The sequence below is a fragment of the Terrapene carolina genome, unplaced genomic scaffold (assembly GCF_002925995.2).
Source record: "Terrapene carolina triunguis isolate 2854851 unplaced genomic scaffold, T_m_triunguis-2.0 Scaffold96, whole genome shotgun sequence".
NCBI classification, from domain to species: Eukaryota; Metazoa; Chordata; order Testudines; family Emydidae; genus Terrapene; species Terrapene triunguis.
In genome coordinates this window covers 78439393-78457879 of record NW_020664447.1, presented here as the reverse complement: position 1 = coordinate 78457879, position 18487 = coordinate 78439393, and the positions used below count along the sequence as shown (strand labels likewise).

Here is an 18487-nt window from a genome sequence, read left to right as displayed (position 1 = left end):
AATTAATTAGAATAAATTCAAGAACTCTTTTATGGCTTTAATTGCATTATGCCTTTGAGTGTGATACATTAATATCTTCTATTGTTAGTGACGCCATGTAATAGATTAGTTTTGCCACCCAAAGTTCACTTTAGAGAGACTGTTTGTGTTTATTTTCCATTTATTTAAAAACTTTTTTCTTGATAGTTGAGGTATTAAAACAGAAGAATTAATTGAAACTGCAAATTGAGTTAGTATTTATGCCACTTAAAAATCACTGTTGCTCCAGTACAGAATGTAGTACATTAATTCCAAGAGATAGAGCAATTTCTCAGAGGGCATGTGTTGCTAGTTTGGAAGCAACAGGGAATGTATCATATTAAAGTATTTTATACTCTGTACAAAACCATGCTTTTTATAGTGTTCTTTTTTGTACCAGTTTCTTTATTTTGATCTCCAGTCCTCACAGTTTTGCCCCATTGTGATATCGTACAATCTCCTCAAGCAGAGAGAATGAGTGATTGTTTCCTTTTGAAAGCTAAGATATATGCTAGTCTATAGACTACACCAGAATCCCTACTGAGCAAGATATGGCCTGTATTCTTTTCCCCTACATTTTCTCCTATTTTACTTTTGTCTAATGGAAACAAAGCTATCCCAAATCAGCTCCAAAATCTAGATTTTAATTGGGAACACAAAGCATTGCCACTATGCGGTGGATTGCTTCTAGAATATCTAAGTTTACAAGCAGCTGAATGTTTTCAAATCCTTCAGTGTAAAAAGAACAATGATCTTTTGTTTTTGTTTTTACTAGCTGAAGTCAGCACAGAATGGTTTCTTTAAAATTACACATATTATATAAATGATGGAACAAGTTATGCTTCTAAATGCAAATAAAGAGGTTATGGAAAAAAAAGTTCCTTTTTGCTGACACCTTTTCATTTGTATCACACACATGCTCTTCCACAGTATTTGAATATGGAATGGCCCAATATAAATGTAAAACAGTTAATGAATTCATTTTTCTCACCATTTGTAAGCATAAAATACTTATTCAGAGTAAAGCTACTCCAAATATGGAATATCTGGAGCATAATTTACCATAAAAACTGGGAATTCTACCAGTTAATTTTGGGGTCAATATCAAAAGCTTTCAGCAGTGGACAATAATCTACGAAGTAAAAACAGTCTTCCTTTCACAGAAATTCATTGAAGAAGTAGCTTTTTAAAATATCTATTCCTCCTGAAGTTTAGTTACATGATGAACTGTAACACTGTACAATATCAATTTCTGAAAGACAGACTTAAATAAATTTGAAAGTAGCAAATTCTATATTAAGACCTACATTTTAGAATCTATAAAGTGAAAATTACTTAGAACTACATGACATTGTACCGGTTCATTTCAAAAAACGATTTTTTAAAAGAAACAATTATCTCACATACTATAGTACCTGAATTTATAAATTATATTTCTGTGAGAATGTGAGAAATAACACTGTCTTAATAAGCACCTAGTTAACAGGCAAGATTGCCTATGTCTACTGTTTCTCCTCCCATGTGGAGGCATCTCAGGTTATTTTTTCACTGTTTATTTAAAATCTATGGGTGAGACTCTCATCCCCCCTCTGGCCCCCTGACGCTGGGTAGAACGGCCAGTGAAGAATTTCCATAGAACAGAAACTGAGGAAGACAGCCACAGGCTGTCCTCGAACAAGCCCTAGCACAGGGGATATGCTGGGGGGAAAGCTATGGAAGGGTAAGGCTGCAGCACATAGCTAACACAGCAGGGATTCCAGGGAATGATGAGGCATATAGGCTGCAGGGGTTAGCCTGTGGGGCTGTTAGAATCAGGGAAGTGCCAGAATGATTTAAAACCCATCTTAGCCACCCCCAGCCCTGGGCTGCAAGTTCTTTCTGTTCTGCACCTCCTAGCCCTGGTTTACACTACAGAGTTAGGTCGAATTTAGCCGCATTAGGTCAATTTTATAATAAATGCGTCTACACAAGAAACCCCGTTCCGTCGACCTAAAGGGCTCTTAAAATCGACTTCTGTACTCCTCCCCGGCGAGGGGATAGCACTAAAATCGACCTTGCTGGGTCGAATTTGGGGTAGTGCGGACGCAAATCGTCGTTATCGGCCTCTGGGAGCTATCCCAGAGTGCTCCAATGTGACCGCTCTGGACAACACTTTCAACTAGCCAGGTACACAGGAAAAGCCCCGGGAACTTTTGAATTTCATTTCCTGTGTGGTCAGCGTGGCGTGCTTAGCAGCACAGGTGACCATGCAGTCTCCCCAGAATCGCAAACGAGCTCCAGCATGTAGTGAACGGGAGACACTGGATCTGATTGCTGTATGGGGAGAAGAATCTGTGCAGGCAGAACTCCGATCAAAAAGAAGAAATGCTAATATATATGCCAAAATCGCACAGGGCATGATGGACAGAGGCTACAACAGGGACACACAGCAGTGTCATGTGAAAGTCAAGGAGCTCAGGCAAGCCTACCAAAAGACAAAGGAGGCAAACGGTCGCTCTGGGTCAGAGCCCCATACATGCTGCTTCTATGATCAGCTGCATGGCATTCTGGGGGGGACCCTACCACTACCCCACCACTGTCCATAGACACCTGCAAGGGGGGAGTCTCACGCAACATGGAGGAGGATTCTGTGGATGAGGAAGAGGAAGAGGAGGAGGAGGAGGAGAACGCGCAGCAGGCAAGCGGTGAATCTGTTCTCCCCGGCAGCCAGGACCTTTTCATCACCCTGGAGCCAATACCCTCTCAAAGTGGGATCCCCGACCCTGAAGGCGGAGAAGGTACCTCTGGTGAGTGCACATTTGTAACTACAGTACAGGGTTTAAAAGCAATAGTGTTTAATGTTTGATTTGCCTGGAAGACTTGGGATGCCTTCGCGGCCAGTACAGCTACTGGAAAAGTCTGTTAACGTGTCTGGGGATGGAGCGGAAATCCTCCAGGGACATATCCATGAAGCTCTCCAGGAGGTACTCTGAAAGCCTTTGCAGAAGGTTTCTGGGCAGGGCTGCCTTATTTCGTCCTCCATGGTAGGACACTTAACCACGCCAAGCCAGTAGCAATAGTCTGGAATCATTGCAGCACAAAGCTTGGCAGCGAATGGTCCTGGGTTTTGGTCATATTCAAGCAACATTCGGTCTATATCTTTCTGTGTTAGCCTCAGGAGAGTGATATCATTCATGGTCACCTGGTTGAAATAGGGGAATTTTTGTAAGGGAACAGTAAAAGGACCCCGTTCATGCTGGGCTGTTTGCGCTTGGCTAAAAGGGATCATCCCTGAGAATAGCCCCGCAGCAGGGGGAGGGGTGAAGGGATCATCCCAAATAGCCACATGGATGGGTGGGGAGAGGTGTGTGCTGCACATCCACCTGAAAACCGCAGCCCCTCCTTTTAAATGGCAAACACAACTGGCATTACTTGCTATGGGAAAGGAGGGCACTGCAGTTTAAAAACATTCCCACACGTTTAGGAGGACGTTAGAAGCCAAACCCGCGTACCCTTTGGCTTACCATGGCTGCCTAGAAACCGAATTCTGTTGCCCAGCCGTGTGTGATGTGTCACCATACCGGCAAGCGCTCAATATAAAAGGCAAAATGTGACCTTGTACCTAAAGCACACGTGCTGTCTGCTGTGAATTGCTTGATTCACTGTGAAAGAGTCTCCCTTTTGTTCTCAGAAATGTATCATCTTAAATTTTACTCTCCCTTTTTATCCCCCCGCAGGTGCAAATGTTTCTATGCTCCCCCAATCATCTCTGTCCCTGAGGTTATCGCAGATTAGAAGGCGAAAAAAACGCACTCGCGATGACATGTTTTCCGAGCTCATGCAGTCCTCCTGCACTGATAGGGTACAGCTAAATGCATGGAGGCATTCAGTGGCAGAGTCCAGGAAAGCATTAAGTGAGTGCGATGAGAAGAAGCAGGATGCAATGCTGAGGCTAATGGGGGAGCAAACGGACATGCTCAGGCATCTGGTGGAGCTGCAGGAAAGCCAGCAAGAGCACAGACCACTGCTGCATCCACTGTACAACCGCCTGCTCTCCTCCCCAAGTTCCATATCCTCCTCACCCAGATGCCCAAGAACGCGGGGCGGGGGAGAGGCTCCGGGTACCCAGCCACTCCACTCCAGAGGATGGCCCAAGCAACAGAAGGCTGTCATTCAAACAGTTTTGATTTGTAGTGTGGCTACAATAAGCAATGTGGCCTTGTCCTTCCCTCCTCTCCCACCCCACCCTACCCCACCCAGGCTACCTTATCAGTTATCTCCCTTTTTTAAAATTAATAAACAAAGAATGCATGGTTTCAAAACAATTGTGACTTTATTTCCTTTGCCAGCTGTGATCGAAGGGGGGAGGATGGCTGGCTTACAGGGAATTAAAATCAACAAAGGGGGCGGGTTTGCATCAAGGAGAAACATACACAACTGTCAAACCGTAGCCTGGCCAGTCATGAAACTGGTTTTCAAAGCCTCTCTGATGCGCAGCGCGCCTACCTGTGCTCTTCTAATTGCCCTGGTGTCTGGCTGTTCAAAATTGGCAGCCAGGCGATTTGCCTCAACCTCCCACTCTGCCATAAACGTCTCCTCCTTACTCTCACAATACAATGGAGCACACAGCAAGCAGTAATAACAATGGTAATATTGGTTGCACTGAGGTCTAACCTAGTCAACAAACAGGGCCAGTGAGCTTTTAAACATCCAAAGACACATTCTACCACCATTCTGAACTTGCTCAGCCTATAGTTGAACTGCTCCTTACTACTGTTCAGACTGCCTGTGTATGGCTTCATGAGCCATGGGAGCAAGGGGTAGGCTGGGTCTCCAAGGATAACTATTGGCATTTCAACATCCCCAACAGTAATTTTCTGGTCTGGGAAGTAAGTCCCTTCTTGCAGCTGCTCAAACAGCCTGGAGTTCCTAAAGATGCGAGCGCCATGCACCTTTCCCGGCCATCCCACATTTATGTCGGTGAAACGTCCCTTGTGATCCACCAGTGCTTGCAGCACCATTGAGAAGTACCACTTGAAGTTTATGTACTGGTTGGCAAGGTGGTCCAGTGCCAAGATACGGATATGCGTTCCGTCTATTGCCCCACCACAGTTAGGGAAACCCATTGCAGTAAAGCCATCCACTATGAACTGCACATTTCCCAGAGTCACTACCCTTGATAGCAGAACGTTAGTGACTGTATTGGCTACTTGAATCACAGCAGTCCCCACAGTAGATTTGCCCACTCCAAATTGATTCCCGACTGACCGGTAGCAGTCAGGCATTGCAAGTTTCCACAGGGCTATTGCCACTCACTTCTCAACTGTCAGGGCAGCTCTCATCTTGGTATTCCTGTACTTCAGGGAGGGGGAAAGCAACTCTCAGAGTTCCAGGAAAGTGGTCTTACGCATGCAAAAGTTTCGCAGCCACTGGGAATCATCCCACACCTGCAACACTATGCGGTCCCACCAGTCTGTGCTTGTTTGCCGGGCCCAGAATCGGCGTGTCACTGTATCAACAAGCCCCACTGCCGCCATGATGTCCCAATTGCCACATCCCACGCTTTCAGGAATGTCTGTGTCCATGTCCTCCTCACAATTGTCCTCGTGCTGCCGTCTCTTAGCCAGATTCTGCACATACTGCAGTATAATGCGCAAGGTGTTTACAATGCTCGCAACAGCAGTGGTGAGCTGAGCGGGCTCCATGCTTGCCGTGCTATGGTGTCTGCACAGGTAACCCAGGAAAAAAGGCACAAAATAATTGTCTGCAGCTGCTTTCACAGAGGGAGGGAGGGAAGGAGGGAGAGAGGGAGGGAAGGGAGACTGACGACATGTACCCAAAACCCACCCACGACAATGTTTTTGCCCCATCAGGCATTGGGAGTTTAACCCAGAATTCCAGTGGGCAGTGGAGACTGCGGGCACTGTGAGATAGCTTCCCACAGTGCACAGTGAGTCGATGCTAGCCACGGTAGTGAGGACGCACTCCGCTGACTTAATGCACTTAGTGGGGACATACACAATCGACTGTACAAAATCGATTTCTAAAAATCGACTTCTATAAAATCGACCTAATTTCATAGTGTAGACATACCCTTAGAAGCAGAGCATGAAATAACACTCTACGTGTACATCTGGAGTGTGTTAATACTCATATGCTGCATTTTATTTTGCAATTACTATGTGCAACAACTCTTCTTTACTAGTGCTAGGGAAAGGAATTATGATGAATAAAATTAAACACTCTAAAAATGCAGTATATACAAATCGGTGTTACTTTACTTCTGAAACACTAAAAACAGTTTTTCCTTTTTAAAATAGGTTCTCATCTACTTTTAAACATTCTGATGACATTTCACCCATTTAAATTTATCTTGCCTTCCCATCAGCAGGGCTGGTTCAAACAATACTGCTGAACCTGCAACTGCACTGAGCCCCCAGGTCATAGAGGTCAGCTTCATCTCAGATAGGTAGAAACAACAGCGTGATGTTTACTGATTCTATCACTGTGTGGTGTAGAGTATAAGCCGCTTTGTGCTAAGAGCTTTGTGGTGACAATAACTTGAGCATTCTGGGTAATCAGCAACACTTCCCTTTCATCATGTCAATGGCTGGTTTCCATCATAGCACATCATTGGTTTCTACCTCATGTTTAATGTAAAATCTGTATCCTCTACAAACACAAGTAATTTCTGGACACATTGGTATTCTTATCTCTACAATCTGCCTTCCACAGACTGATAGTATTACTACCACCCAAAGCTGGTTTGGCATTCAAGGTAGGGGAATGTAGAAGGAAAAATCAATCATACACAGAATCTTATCTTTTGCACCAGGGGGCATAACAGACTGGCTCTGCAGTGCATCTCTGGTTTGCCCAAATTAAACCTGTTCCACCCACCCCACTAAGTTTCCCAGAGCTTGGCTATGTAAAGGAATACACAAATATGAAGCATACTAATTTTTAAACCACACCCAAGACATTTAAGGAATTTTTTAAAGGGACTTAAATACATGTTAATAGTAAGAAGTCAGAGCAGGGTTTCTTTCACTGGTATAAGAATTTGCTAGATGTGGTTTGAAATAAGTGAATTTCCTTGTACAACACAGCAAATTAGATTTCTACATAAAATAATTTTACTGAGAAAAAGTGACCAATAGCATTATATGACTTTGTCACGGGACCGCATGCCTTCCCCAGATTTTGTTTCTTATATTGTCTAAAACAAAGAACCCTGGTATTACTTTTCAGAACGTGTTCTGAAATCCAAAGCAGAAATTTCCTACTCTTAATCTACTAGACTGCAGAATCAAGAAAGAAACACATAAATAATAGACTAATCATTGTGTATTTCTATGGTATTTACTGCAATAACATTAGGCCTGATTAATTAACTTGGTATGAATAGAAAGATGTTGTAAGTATTTTTACAAGATTTTAACTGTAAATCACTTTAAATTATCTAAACCATTGCTTTGAAAGTGTTATCTAAAGAGAGAAAAACCTGCACATTCATGCTCTTATAAAAGCGTAACAATGACATTTACTACTTTCTCAATTAATTTAATAACCTTACACATATTTCAAGTTTCTCCATACCTCTTTGTTGCTGGTGACACAGTTTCCTTCCTGGTTCCTGATGGGGAAGGTAGAGAGCCACTTGGTTTCTTTGGTAACACGGTTCCATTATTAACAGTTGTCCTTAATGGCAGTGTTTGTACCAACGGTCTAGCTGTAAGACAAGCAGATGGTAAAATCACAGCTTGCACTGAAAAGGTCACTTTTTATTTCTGCAGACAACAAAAAAGGTTACACACATTTCACACGTGCTTTTGAAGTGTTAACTTTGTTTCAATAAAGTAGGGATTAAAAATTAAACAGGGACACATTAACTAAACTTCAGCCATAGCCCTATTTATTGTAAGGAAATCATTTTGGAATAGGCTTCCTATAAGAATTTAAACTGAATATTAAACTAGTAACAAGTTACAGCTTGAATAATTTATTGCATTCAGAAATCTCTCATTACAATAAGCCTGTAGTCACATTTCTGAAATTTCACTTGCTAAATCTCAGCTACAAGGGGTAAATCATTTTTATTGTTAAACATATTCATAATGACATAAGTGAAATAACCTTTGTACTGCTTAAGGGCCTAATTCTGCAACTCTACTCATTTTGAGAGCTACTGGAGTACAATGGGACTGCTTACATGAGCAACCCTAAATCACCCCACTCTCCAAAAAAATAAATCCACTTCCCTTCTACAGCATGTTCAACGTAGCACCAGAAAGAAAGGCGAATAGCCTTCTGAGAGGCCTGTGTTCTTCAATAAAGAAGCTATACACTGTTGCTTATGCAACAAGCTTTCCCAAGGTCTATGTCAGGGGTTCTCAAATTGGGGGTCATGACTCCTCAGGGTTATTATGTGGGGGTTGCGAACTGTCAGTCTCCACCCCAAAACCCGCTTCGCCTCCAGCATTTATAATAGTGTTAAATATAAAAAATGTGTTTTTAATTTGTAAGGGGGGGTTGCACTCATAGGTTTGCTGTGTGAAAGGGGTCACCAATACAAAAGTCTGAGAACCACTGGTCTATATACTGCATTAAAAACTTGCTTTTAAGTATGTGGCTTTATGACTGAGAACCCAGAAAACAGGGTAGATATATATGTTATATATTTTTCAAGTGAGAAAATGCCATTGGAATCAATAGAACATGGAGATGTTCTACTCTCATGTCATCTTGATAAAAAAAACACAATATAGAAAAATAAATTAGGTACACACCATATGCGTAATTAATTTTGGAACAGTTTTTATCAAAGATTTTCATTCAAATCAACCATATGTTAGTTAACAAACAATGGTTAAGGCTGTGAACAATAGAAAATATAAAGATAAGGAAATACTGTTAGAGAAAGTGTTTTGAAACAGGATCTTTTAATTCCACAGCTGGATTTTAAACAGCTTCTCTTAATTTACGTAAATAATTAACAAATATGAACTTAGTAACTTTCTTCATGTATTTATATCAGCTGCTTTCAACATAGCTAGTTTTCTCTATCTACAGAAAAAAAGCAAAGAACTGCAACGTTCATAGAGCTATCTGAACTTTGATGGAACTTTACCTCCCATAACTTCTGCTACAAATTACTTCAAGTTCTTCCTTACTTGGGGTCTTCCTAACTGTGAGGAGAGTGGAGCTACTGGCTGGGCTAGGTCATCTCCATCCACCTTTCTAAAGGTAACAAAGTCTTTGGGTTTAGAGGAAGACACTAACCAAAAGAAGGCATCTTCAGGAGAAGTGTGATTCAGGAGGCATTCTCTTCCCTCTAAAATTAGTATTTAACCAATACCTCAGTCTGATATTACAAGGTGCATTACTATTGGAGATACCATCTCTCAGCGAAGCTATAAAACCCAGGTTCTAACCAACTGTTATAATTAAAAGATCCAATTATTAATAATTATTATTATTACAAGACCAGAAATGTAACTTCAATCTCCTTGCAAAATTCTAGTTCTGAAAATTATATTCTGCCTATTTAAATTCTCCTTCCATTTTAAATCCTGCCCTAAAATGTAGTAGAGCTAGGCTGTTTTAAACAGTTGCTGTGCTTGATGCCCATCAAATGGTTTAGGTAAATAGTTGATATATCAGTTTGTAAAGAACTTTAGAATCCATCCATACAAAAAGATGCTATATAAAATGTAAACGATCATTAAAATGCTGGAAGCAGCTAGTCCGGTAGCAAGTCTCAGCTGCTGGGCTGTTTCACAACTGGCACCCCTTTCCTGCATCCCAAAGTACACATCCGGGAAGCCCATACGACTTCATGAGCTTTGCTCCTGTGAAGGAGCAGGGAAACTGCCGCCTGGCACAACCGGGGTTAAAGAAAACCTGTGGGCTCAGCTAGCACCGCCTTGCTATACCTGCAGCCAATGCCAGGCCTGGAGGGGGGAGAAAAGGAGGGAGCCTGGCTCCGTTGGGGGCTGTCTGACAAGGAAGCAGGAGCTCTCTGTTTGCCTGCCTGAAGGGATGGATCAGTGACCGTACAGTCAACACAGCCACTGGAGGCAAGGAAACCTTCCCCTGCCAAGGGGAGCCTGCAGCTAAGCCCCAACTGTGGGGTAATTGAACTAATGGGGCCATACCCAAAATAAAGAGACTCTAATAAGTAGCAGCCCAGGGAAGTGGGTCTTGAACCCCCCGACAGAGAGGCAGATCCATCAACCTGTTTAGGGGGTGTGAACTACACAGGGCCCTGGGGAGAGTCTGGGTCCCCCTCCAACCTATCTGACCAATGATCTAGCCACTAGGCTGCCTGGCCACCGAAGGCTCTATCACAGGTGGTGGAGAACACGGGTATCGCCCTAGTCCCTGCTGAAGGGAATTTAAAAAAAAAGCAAAAGTCCAAACAAAAGGAAAGACCTTGAATGGAGATGGAACAGCTGCTGAAATGGATGGCCGAGCAAAACACCCACCATAAACAGCAACAACTCCTGCAGCAGATGGCCACCCAGCAGCAGCAGTTAATTCGTGAATTGGCAGCCCAGCAGCAGCAGCAGCAGCTAGTCCAGCAGGTGGCCTCCATACTGCGACTCAGTGCTCCAGCAGAGTCAGCTAACCCTGCCCCTATCCGGTTTACCAAAATGGTGCCTGAGGATGATCCCGAGGCTTCCTTAGAAACTTTTGAGCGGGTAGCCATGGTAGCCCCGAGACCAATGGGTTGCAGTGCTGGCCCCATACTTAATCGGGGTAGCACAGACCACATATCGTGCTTTAGACGTGAAAGCCATGCCATTATGCTCCATGAATTCCAAAACAGTGACTATGAAGCTTATGAGGATCTTCGCTCAAGTCGGGGTGCCTCAGATCTTGACAGACAGCCCCCAACTGAGCCAGGCTCCTTCCTTTTCTCCCCCCTCTGGGCCTGGCATTGGCTGCAGGTATAGCGGAGCGTGGCTAGCTGAGCCCACAGGTTTTCTTTAACCCCTGCTGTGCCAGGCAGCAGTTTCTCTGCTCTTTCACACATCCTCCCCCTTATGACTCCATTTGAGGTCTGCCTCCCCTCCCCCAACTGCTCTTCACGATCCCGTGAGAAGAAGTCAACATTCAGATGGAGCTTTTGCTGTCTAGCTCACTTGTTGGTCCTTTGTCAAGACCTCAGTCCTCCAGTTGGGTTGTTGGTAGTCCTGTCCCCTTTCAGGGTGCTGAAAAGTCCAGTGCTTCAGGAGGCCAGTCTTCCTAACTGGGGCATGCAGCCCCTGGTCTCTTTGGGTTTGGCCAACTTGGTCCAGTCCTTAATAAACCCTCTTGCTGAGTTTGGTAGGGGAACCCAGTCCTGCCTCTTCCCTACGTTCCAGGCCAAGGCCCAGTATAAAGCGGTTACGCCAATCTCTCCCCAACCCTATACTGTTTCCTGGCCTGCTTTCTATTGAGCTCCTCCTGTATACTGTTTCCCTGGTTCAACCCTAAGGTACTCTCCTCCTGAGATTCTGTGGGTGGCTTCTCCTCTGCCTGTATTGTGAGCCCCTGCTCCACTCCCAGGGGCTTCTCAGCCTCTCTGGCACTCACCAGGTTATGTTTCAAACCATCTGTATTGTTTCCTTCCTTAAAGCAGGATTCCACCCCCACCCATCCCCAGCTCTCTTCTTGGAGCTGAGGTTATGAGCCATGCAGGTCATGCGCTATCTTTTTCAGGCAGGGGCTCACCTCGGCCCTCCTCCTGGAGCTGGGGTTGTGGTTCAGGCAATCAGATCTCCCTACCCCAGACAGGAATCTCCACTGGATCTCTTCTATGGAGCTGGGGTAATGGTTTGGGCAAGTTGACAGAACAAGGAGCAATGGTCTCAAGTTGCAGTGGGGGAGGTCTAGGTTGGATATTAGGAAACAGTATTTCACTAGGAAGATGGTGAAGCACTGGAATGGGTCACCGAGGGAGGTGGTGGAATCTCCATCCTTAGATGTTTTTAAGGCCAAGCTTGACAAAGCCCTGGCTGGGATGATTTAGTTGGGGTTGGTCCTGCTTTGAGCAGGGGGTTGGACTAGATGACCTCCTGAGGTCTCTTCCAACCCTAATCTTCTATGATTCTAAGTTACAAGGCTTTAGCCAGCTTCACCCTCAGGTGGGTGCCTTTTCCCAATCAGTCCTCTATCTTGGAGGATTCCGCAGGTCAGCCTTCTCCTGCTGATCTCTGCCCTGCTATGAGAGAGGAGGTGGCGTACATACTAGTCCCCTTCTCCCAGATCATTCCCAACTGATTGGGTGAGAGGGGATTCTTACCCTGACCACTCTGCAAGGCTCCTGATCCTGGCCCTTAAAGAAACAGTAAGTGACTTTCTCCAAATTAACACTTATTCCTGGGTCCACTTCCTCTCCCCCAATACAGCTTATTTCCTAGGCCTTTGCATACACCAGAAAGTTTCCAACGTTTTAAACAGCCATGTCACATGACCAGGGATGGGCTGACTGGCACCCTTACGGGGGCAGACTACCCCATCATAGATGTCCATTCTGTTTCTAGAGTAGGTACTAAGGCAGGGATCGGCAACCTTTGGCATGTGACCCGCCAGGGAAAGCACCTGGCGGGCCAGGCCAGTTTGTTTACCTGCTGCGTCAGCAGGTTCGGCCAATCGCAGCTCCCACTGGTTGCGGTTCGCCGTCCCAGGCCAATAGGGGCTGCAGGAAGGGTGACCAGCACATCCCTCGGCCCGCGCCGCTTCCCGCAGCCCTCATTGGCCTGGAGCAGTGAAACGCAGCCAGTGGGACCAGCATGGAGCCCCACTGAAGTCAAAGGGGTTCCACATGGACATGCAGTAAATAGCAGGACTGGGGTCTTAGTTTGTAAATTCTGGCCAGGGACCATGTTTTCCTATGTGTCTGTACAATGCCTAGAATAATGGGGCCCCGAGCTTTAATAGACTACCCTGGTTTTATTTCTACAAACTAAAAGCTTTCAATCACTGCCCCATTGAACTTGGTAACTCGGTTTTGGCATTAAACTTTATTCGTTGAGGAAAGAAGTTAGTTCTTTTCTCATGCTCCTACTGGGAATGTAGATTACATCTAAAAGGACTCAGAGGATGCTCCGAGGAAACACTTAAATGAGGAAGAGTCCTAACAGACTGACACCAATGAAACAAATCACTCTTTTAAAAGCACTAAGAAAAAAACTGCACGATTCCCGATTATACTATGTTAACAACTCTTTCTAGCTTCTAAAACATTGGAATCTGATGGTTGTAAGCTTCTCAGTCATTACTGCCTTGCAGACCTCAGGTTTTCCAACTCTGAACAAAACAAGCTTTCATATGTTTGTGCATGTTAACTGACTTTAGCCAACATGCCTGAGCACTGAAGTCCATTTTGAGTATGAAAGCCTGCAGCACATTTGACAAGACAGCACTAAATTATGTGAATACCAGAACAGAAAGTATTACAGATACTAACAAAAATTGGATTTGTGCATCTTGCAATGCAAATTAGACACCAAAACAACGTTTTCTAATAACATTAAAATATAAATCTGCTCTTCATGTATTCATTTATTTTTAATATGGAGGTGCTACCTTGTGGTTGACATATGAAACCAATGTCCTGAAAACTTGTGGTCATTAATCATCCAATGGTCTTTTCATAACACCAATGTCGTGGCCATATAAATACTCACATGATTCTGTTTTGCCAAAGTTCCAATTGCAGTTTGGCTAGATGTGCTTTTGTTAACATGCTGACAAACAGCATCTGTGTTTTCATAATTGGATACATGTATAAAAACCCAAACCTATTAAAAAGTGTTGAAATGAGGTTGCTAAGTGTGTACCTACCTTCCTACTTTGATGGAATCAGAATTACTCCACAGTATGTCATAAATGCTATACTGTTACCAGCTAATGGAGATTCACCTTCTAATCAAGTGGCAAGCACCTGTGCTTCTGGAGCATAAGGATCCAAGTTCTATCCCTGTTACTACTACAAAGTTAGGCCTGGTCCACACTAACCCCCCACTTCGAACTAAGATAAGCAACTTCAGCTACGTTAATAACGTAGCTGAAGTCAAAGTACCTTAGTTCGAACTTACCGCGGGTCCAGACGCGGCAGGCAGGCTCCCCCGTCGACTCCGCGTACTCCTCTCGCGGAGCAGGAGTACCGGCGTCGACGGCGAGCACTTCCGGGATCGATCCGGGATCGATTTATTGTGTCTAGACAAGACGCGATAAATCGATCCCAGAAGATCGATTGCTTACCGCCGGACCCGGAGGTAAGTATAGACGTACCTTTAGAGTGAAAAGGGAGTGCAGTACAGCAATAATCTGGAATTCTTACGTGCTACAAAATTCACTCTTTTTAAATTCTTTAATCAATCAGTTATGTACTCTGTGGCTTTTTAGTTTTATTTATTATAGTTATTCTAAATAGCTATAGCTGTCAAATAATTCAAAACATGTCAGTACTGTTAGCTTGCTAGTAATTCACTCATTCATATTATAGTTTTGTCAGTTGTTACATATTTATTTTGCAAGTTCTGTTGCTTCAGGGTCTTACCTGTGGTAGCAGCACTAACATGTTTATCAGGCTCAGCAGCAGCTGCTTTTTTAGTCATACTCTGATCTATGGATTAATAGGGCTATTAAGATTACAAACAAACCAATAATTGAAAAAAGGAAAGAATAACAAACAAAAATAAAAGGCAGGAAGTCATAAAAACTCTAAATAATAGGCTAATTAAATTTTTTAAAAGCCATTAGTAAATGAAATCCTAACTGGACTAGGTAAGCAACTGAAGTTTCCTTATATGTATTTTTTAACTACATGACTGAAAGATCACACAAGTGCTCATACAACTCTGACACAAACAATACTTGATTTTATCTTGAGCTTAGCTTCGTTGTGCTGTCTAAAATTGGAATTCATTAGGCTTTAAACCAAGCAAAGTTAACTATTGTGCCATGGGAAAATTTGAGCAGTCTGCAGTGGTTCTAGAATCTGCTGTCCACTGCAATACCCAGTGCTAGGTCTTAAAAGTTGAGCTGTGAGTTTACCTTTCTCTCAGGTGGGCCCCAACATGACACCTCTGATTTGAATTGTTGAATATCTGCATGAAACAAGATATACTGCACTTCAAATCCTGACTGTTATGTGTCAGTCTTTTGCACGAGAGCGTTTGAGATCCAAGTTCAATTTTTTGTTAAATAATTGTGGCATTGGGGGTTAAAGGTGCAGTTGATGTGAAAAAGTTTGAGTCTCAATCAGCTTCTCATGACAAGATGTCTGCAGTTCCAGCTTTGGCCCCCTCTAGTCAAATCCCTCCTGTAACGGTCTTAGTCACTGCTGCTCTAAACTATCACTCTGAAGTTATTAAATTATTCCTAAAAGTAAGGTAAACTGCAATTTTAACATGCAGGAAATTGTTAAGCATTTTTGTTGCTTTTGTTTTGTTAAGCTGTTTGAGGTATGCAGTTTGTTCAAAAATAGTTTTACCTGTAATTCATAAGAAAAATGTCCACCTCTGAAGTTTAGCATTTTGTCAAAACTGCTAAAAGGAACAAATTATTAAGATGCTTCTAATTCTACTTTATATCCCCACAGAGGTATGGGGGAAGCAGACAGTGATGATGAAGGTGAAATATCATGATAAAAATAAATTTTATATTAATATTTATAGTCGCACCTATTTCTGGAAATTAGCAGGAAATCACAAATATTATCAATACTTATTTCAGTAAAAACAACAAGGAGTCTGGTGGCACCTTAAAGACTAACAGATTTATTTGGGCATAAGCTTTCGTGGGTAAAAACCTCACTTCTTCAGATGCATAGAGTGAAAGTTACAGATGCAGGCATTATATACTGACACATGGAGAGCAGGGAGTTACTTCGCAAGTGGAGAACCAGTGTTGACAGGGCCAATTCAATCAGGGTGGATATAGTCCACTCCCAATAATAGATGAGGAGGTGTCAATTCCAGGAGAGGAAAAGCTGCTTCTGTAATGAGCCAGCCACTCCCAGTCCCTATTCAAGCCCAGATTAATGGTGTTAAATTTGCAAATGAATTTTAGTTCTGCTGTTTCTCTTTGAAATCTGTTTCTGAAGTTTTTTTGTTCAATGATAGTGACTTTTAAATCTGTAATAGAATGACCAGGGAGATTGACGTGTTCACTTACTGGCTTATATATGTTACCATTCCTGATGTCCGATTTGTGTCCATTTATTCTTTTGCGGAGGGACTGTCCGGTTTGGCCAATGTACATGGCAGAGGGGCATTGCTGGCACATGATGGCATATATAACATTAGTGGATGTGCAGGTGAATGAGCCCTTGATGGTGTGGCTGATGTGGTTGGGTCCTCTGATGGTGTCGCCAGAGTAGATATGGGGACAGAGTAGGCAACGAGGTTTGCTACAGTGATTGGTTCCTGGGTTGGTGTTTCTGTGGTGTGGTGTGTAGTTGCTGGTGAGTATTTGCTTCAGGTTGGGGGGTTGTCTGTAAGCAAGAACTGGCCTGCCTCCCAAGGTCTGAGAGAGTGAGGGATCATTTTCCAGGATAGGTTGTAGATCGTGGATAATGCACTGGAGAGGTTTTAGCTGGGGGGCTGTATGTGATGGCCAATGGTGTTCTGTTATTGTCCTTGTTGGGCCTGTCCTGTAGTAGGTGATTTCTGGGTACCCGTCTTGCTCTGTCAATCTGTTTCCTCACTTCCCCAGGTGGGTATTGTAGTTTTATGAATGCTTGATAAAGCTCTTGTAGGTGTTTGTCTCTGTCTGAGGGGTTGGAGCAAATTCAGTTGTATCTTAGGGCTTGGCTGTAGACAATGGATCGTGTGATGTGTCTTGGATGGAAGCTGGAGGCATGTAGGTACGTATAGCGGTCAGTAGGTTTCCGGTATACGTCTGAAGAAGTGAGGTTTTTACCCACGAAAGCTTATGCCCAAATAAATCTGTTAGTCTTTAAGGTGCCACCAGACTCCTTGTTGTTTTTGTAGATACAGACTAACACAGCTACCCCCTGATACTTATTTCAGTAGTTTGTGATGGCCGAACAGCTCATGTTAGTTGAAGCTCTTCCTCTGCAGTATGTGGTACAAACTCCTTAGAAAGTTGCCATCATAAAGAATTATCTGCTATATTAGCATCCAGTTCTGCTCCTACCAAAGTCAAGGCACCATTAACTTCAATGCAAGCAGGATTGGCTCTGTAGTTGTACTTCTTACACTGGCATGAAGCCTAAGAATAAGAACTGATCTGGCTGCAATTTGACAATAGTTACTGGCCTTTGTTTTCTCACCTCAAAGAACTTTGAATGTAAATGTAACATAGGGCTTCTTAGCCCCTCAAAAATTATGTTGGAATGGAGCTTTTTTCCTCTCTGAAGCTACTTATAGTAGTATTTACTTTATCAGATCTTAAACAGTTTCTGGCAGCAAAAGAAGCAAGGACAACAATTAGGGTTGCCAACTTTCTAACTGCACAGAACTGAACACCCTTGCCCTGCCCCACCCCTTCCCTGAGGCCCCCTTTCTCCGCCCCTTCTCTGAGGCCCCACCCCCACTCACTCCATCTCCCCTCCCTCCATCACTCACTCTCCCCCACCATCACTCACTTTCACTGGGCTGGGGCAAGGGGTTAGGGTGCGGAAGGGGGTGAGGGCTCTGGCTGGGGGTGCAGGCTCCAAGGTGGTGCCATAAATGAGGGGTTCAGGGTGGAGTGTGGGAGCAGGCTCAGGGCTGAAGCAGGGGGTTGGGGTGTGGGTGGGGGTTTGAGCTCCAGCTGGGTGCGCTTACCTCAGATGGCTCCCGGTCAGTGGCACAGGGGGCTAAGGCAGGCTCCCTGCCCACCCTGGCTCTGCGCGGCTCTCAGAAGCGGCCACATGTCCGGCTCCTAGGCGGAGGAGCGGCCAGGCGGCTCTGTGCAGCGCGCGCTGCCTGCACCCACAGATGCCGGCCCTGCAGCTCCCATTGGCTGCAGTTTCTGGCCAGTGGTAGCTGCAGAGCTGGCACTTGGGATGGGGACAGCACACAGAGCTTCCCTGATCATACCTATGTCTAGAGGCTGTAAGGACCTGCCAGCTGCTTCCAGGAGCCACGTGGAGCCAGGGAGCCTGCCTTAGCCCTGCTGCGCCACCGACCGGACTTTAAACGGCCCGGTCAGCAGTGCAAACGGTGCTGTCCGGAGCCACCAGGGCGCCTTTTCGACCAGGTGTTCCAGTCGAAAACCTGGCAACCCTAACAACAATAGGAGATACAAAACAATAATAGTGTGGACTCCTTCAGCATGTTCCAGCCAAGAACTAGTGTGTTTTAAGACCCATTAATTTAGTTCCACAGTGAGCTGCTGGCCTTCCCCCCAAAACATACAAAGGCCCTAATTCACCACAGCATGTGCTCAACTGTTTTGCTGCATCAGGGCCTAAAAAGTAATTGATGGCACAAGGTCACACAAAAGGTCTGTGGTAGACCTGGGAGGAAAGTCCAGATCCCTGATTCTC

The 18487-nt window shown here is 44.2% G+C and overlaps 1 protein-coding gene across 2 annotated transcripts in view; it reads right to left on the bottom strand.

The window, feature by feature from the left end:
* The window catches only part of EML1 (EMAP like 1), a 119217-nt gene that overhangs the window by 55197 nt on the left and 45533 nt on the right, over nucleotides 1-18487 (bottom strand). For both annotated transcript variants that reach the window (XM_026651182.1, XM_026651181.1), the window contains exon 3: nucleotides 7597-7729. In XM_026651182.1, coding sequence (XP_026506967.1) covers nucleotides 7597-7729 — 133 coding nt within the window. The remainder of the gene's footprint in view (nucleotides 1-7596; nucleotides 7730-18487) is intronic.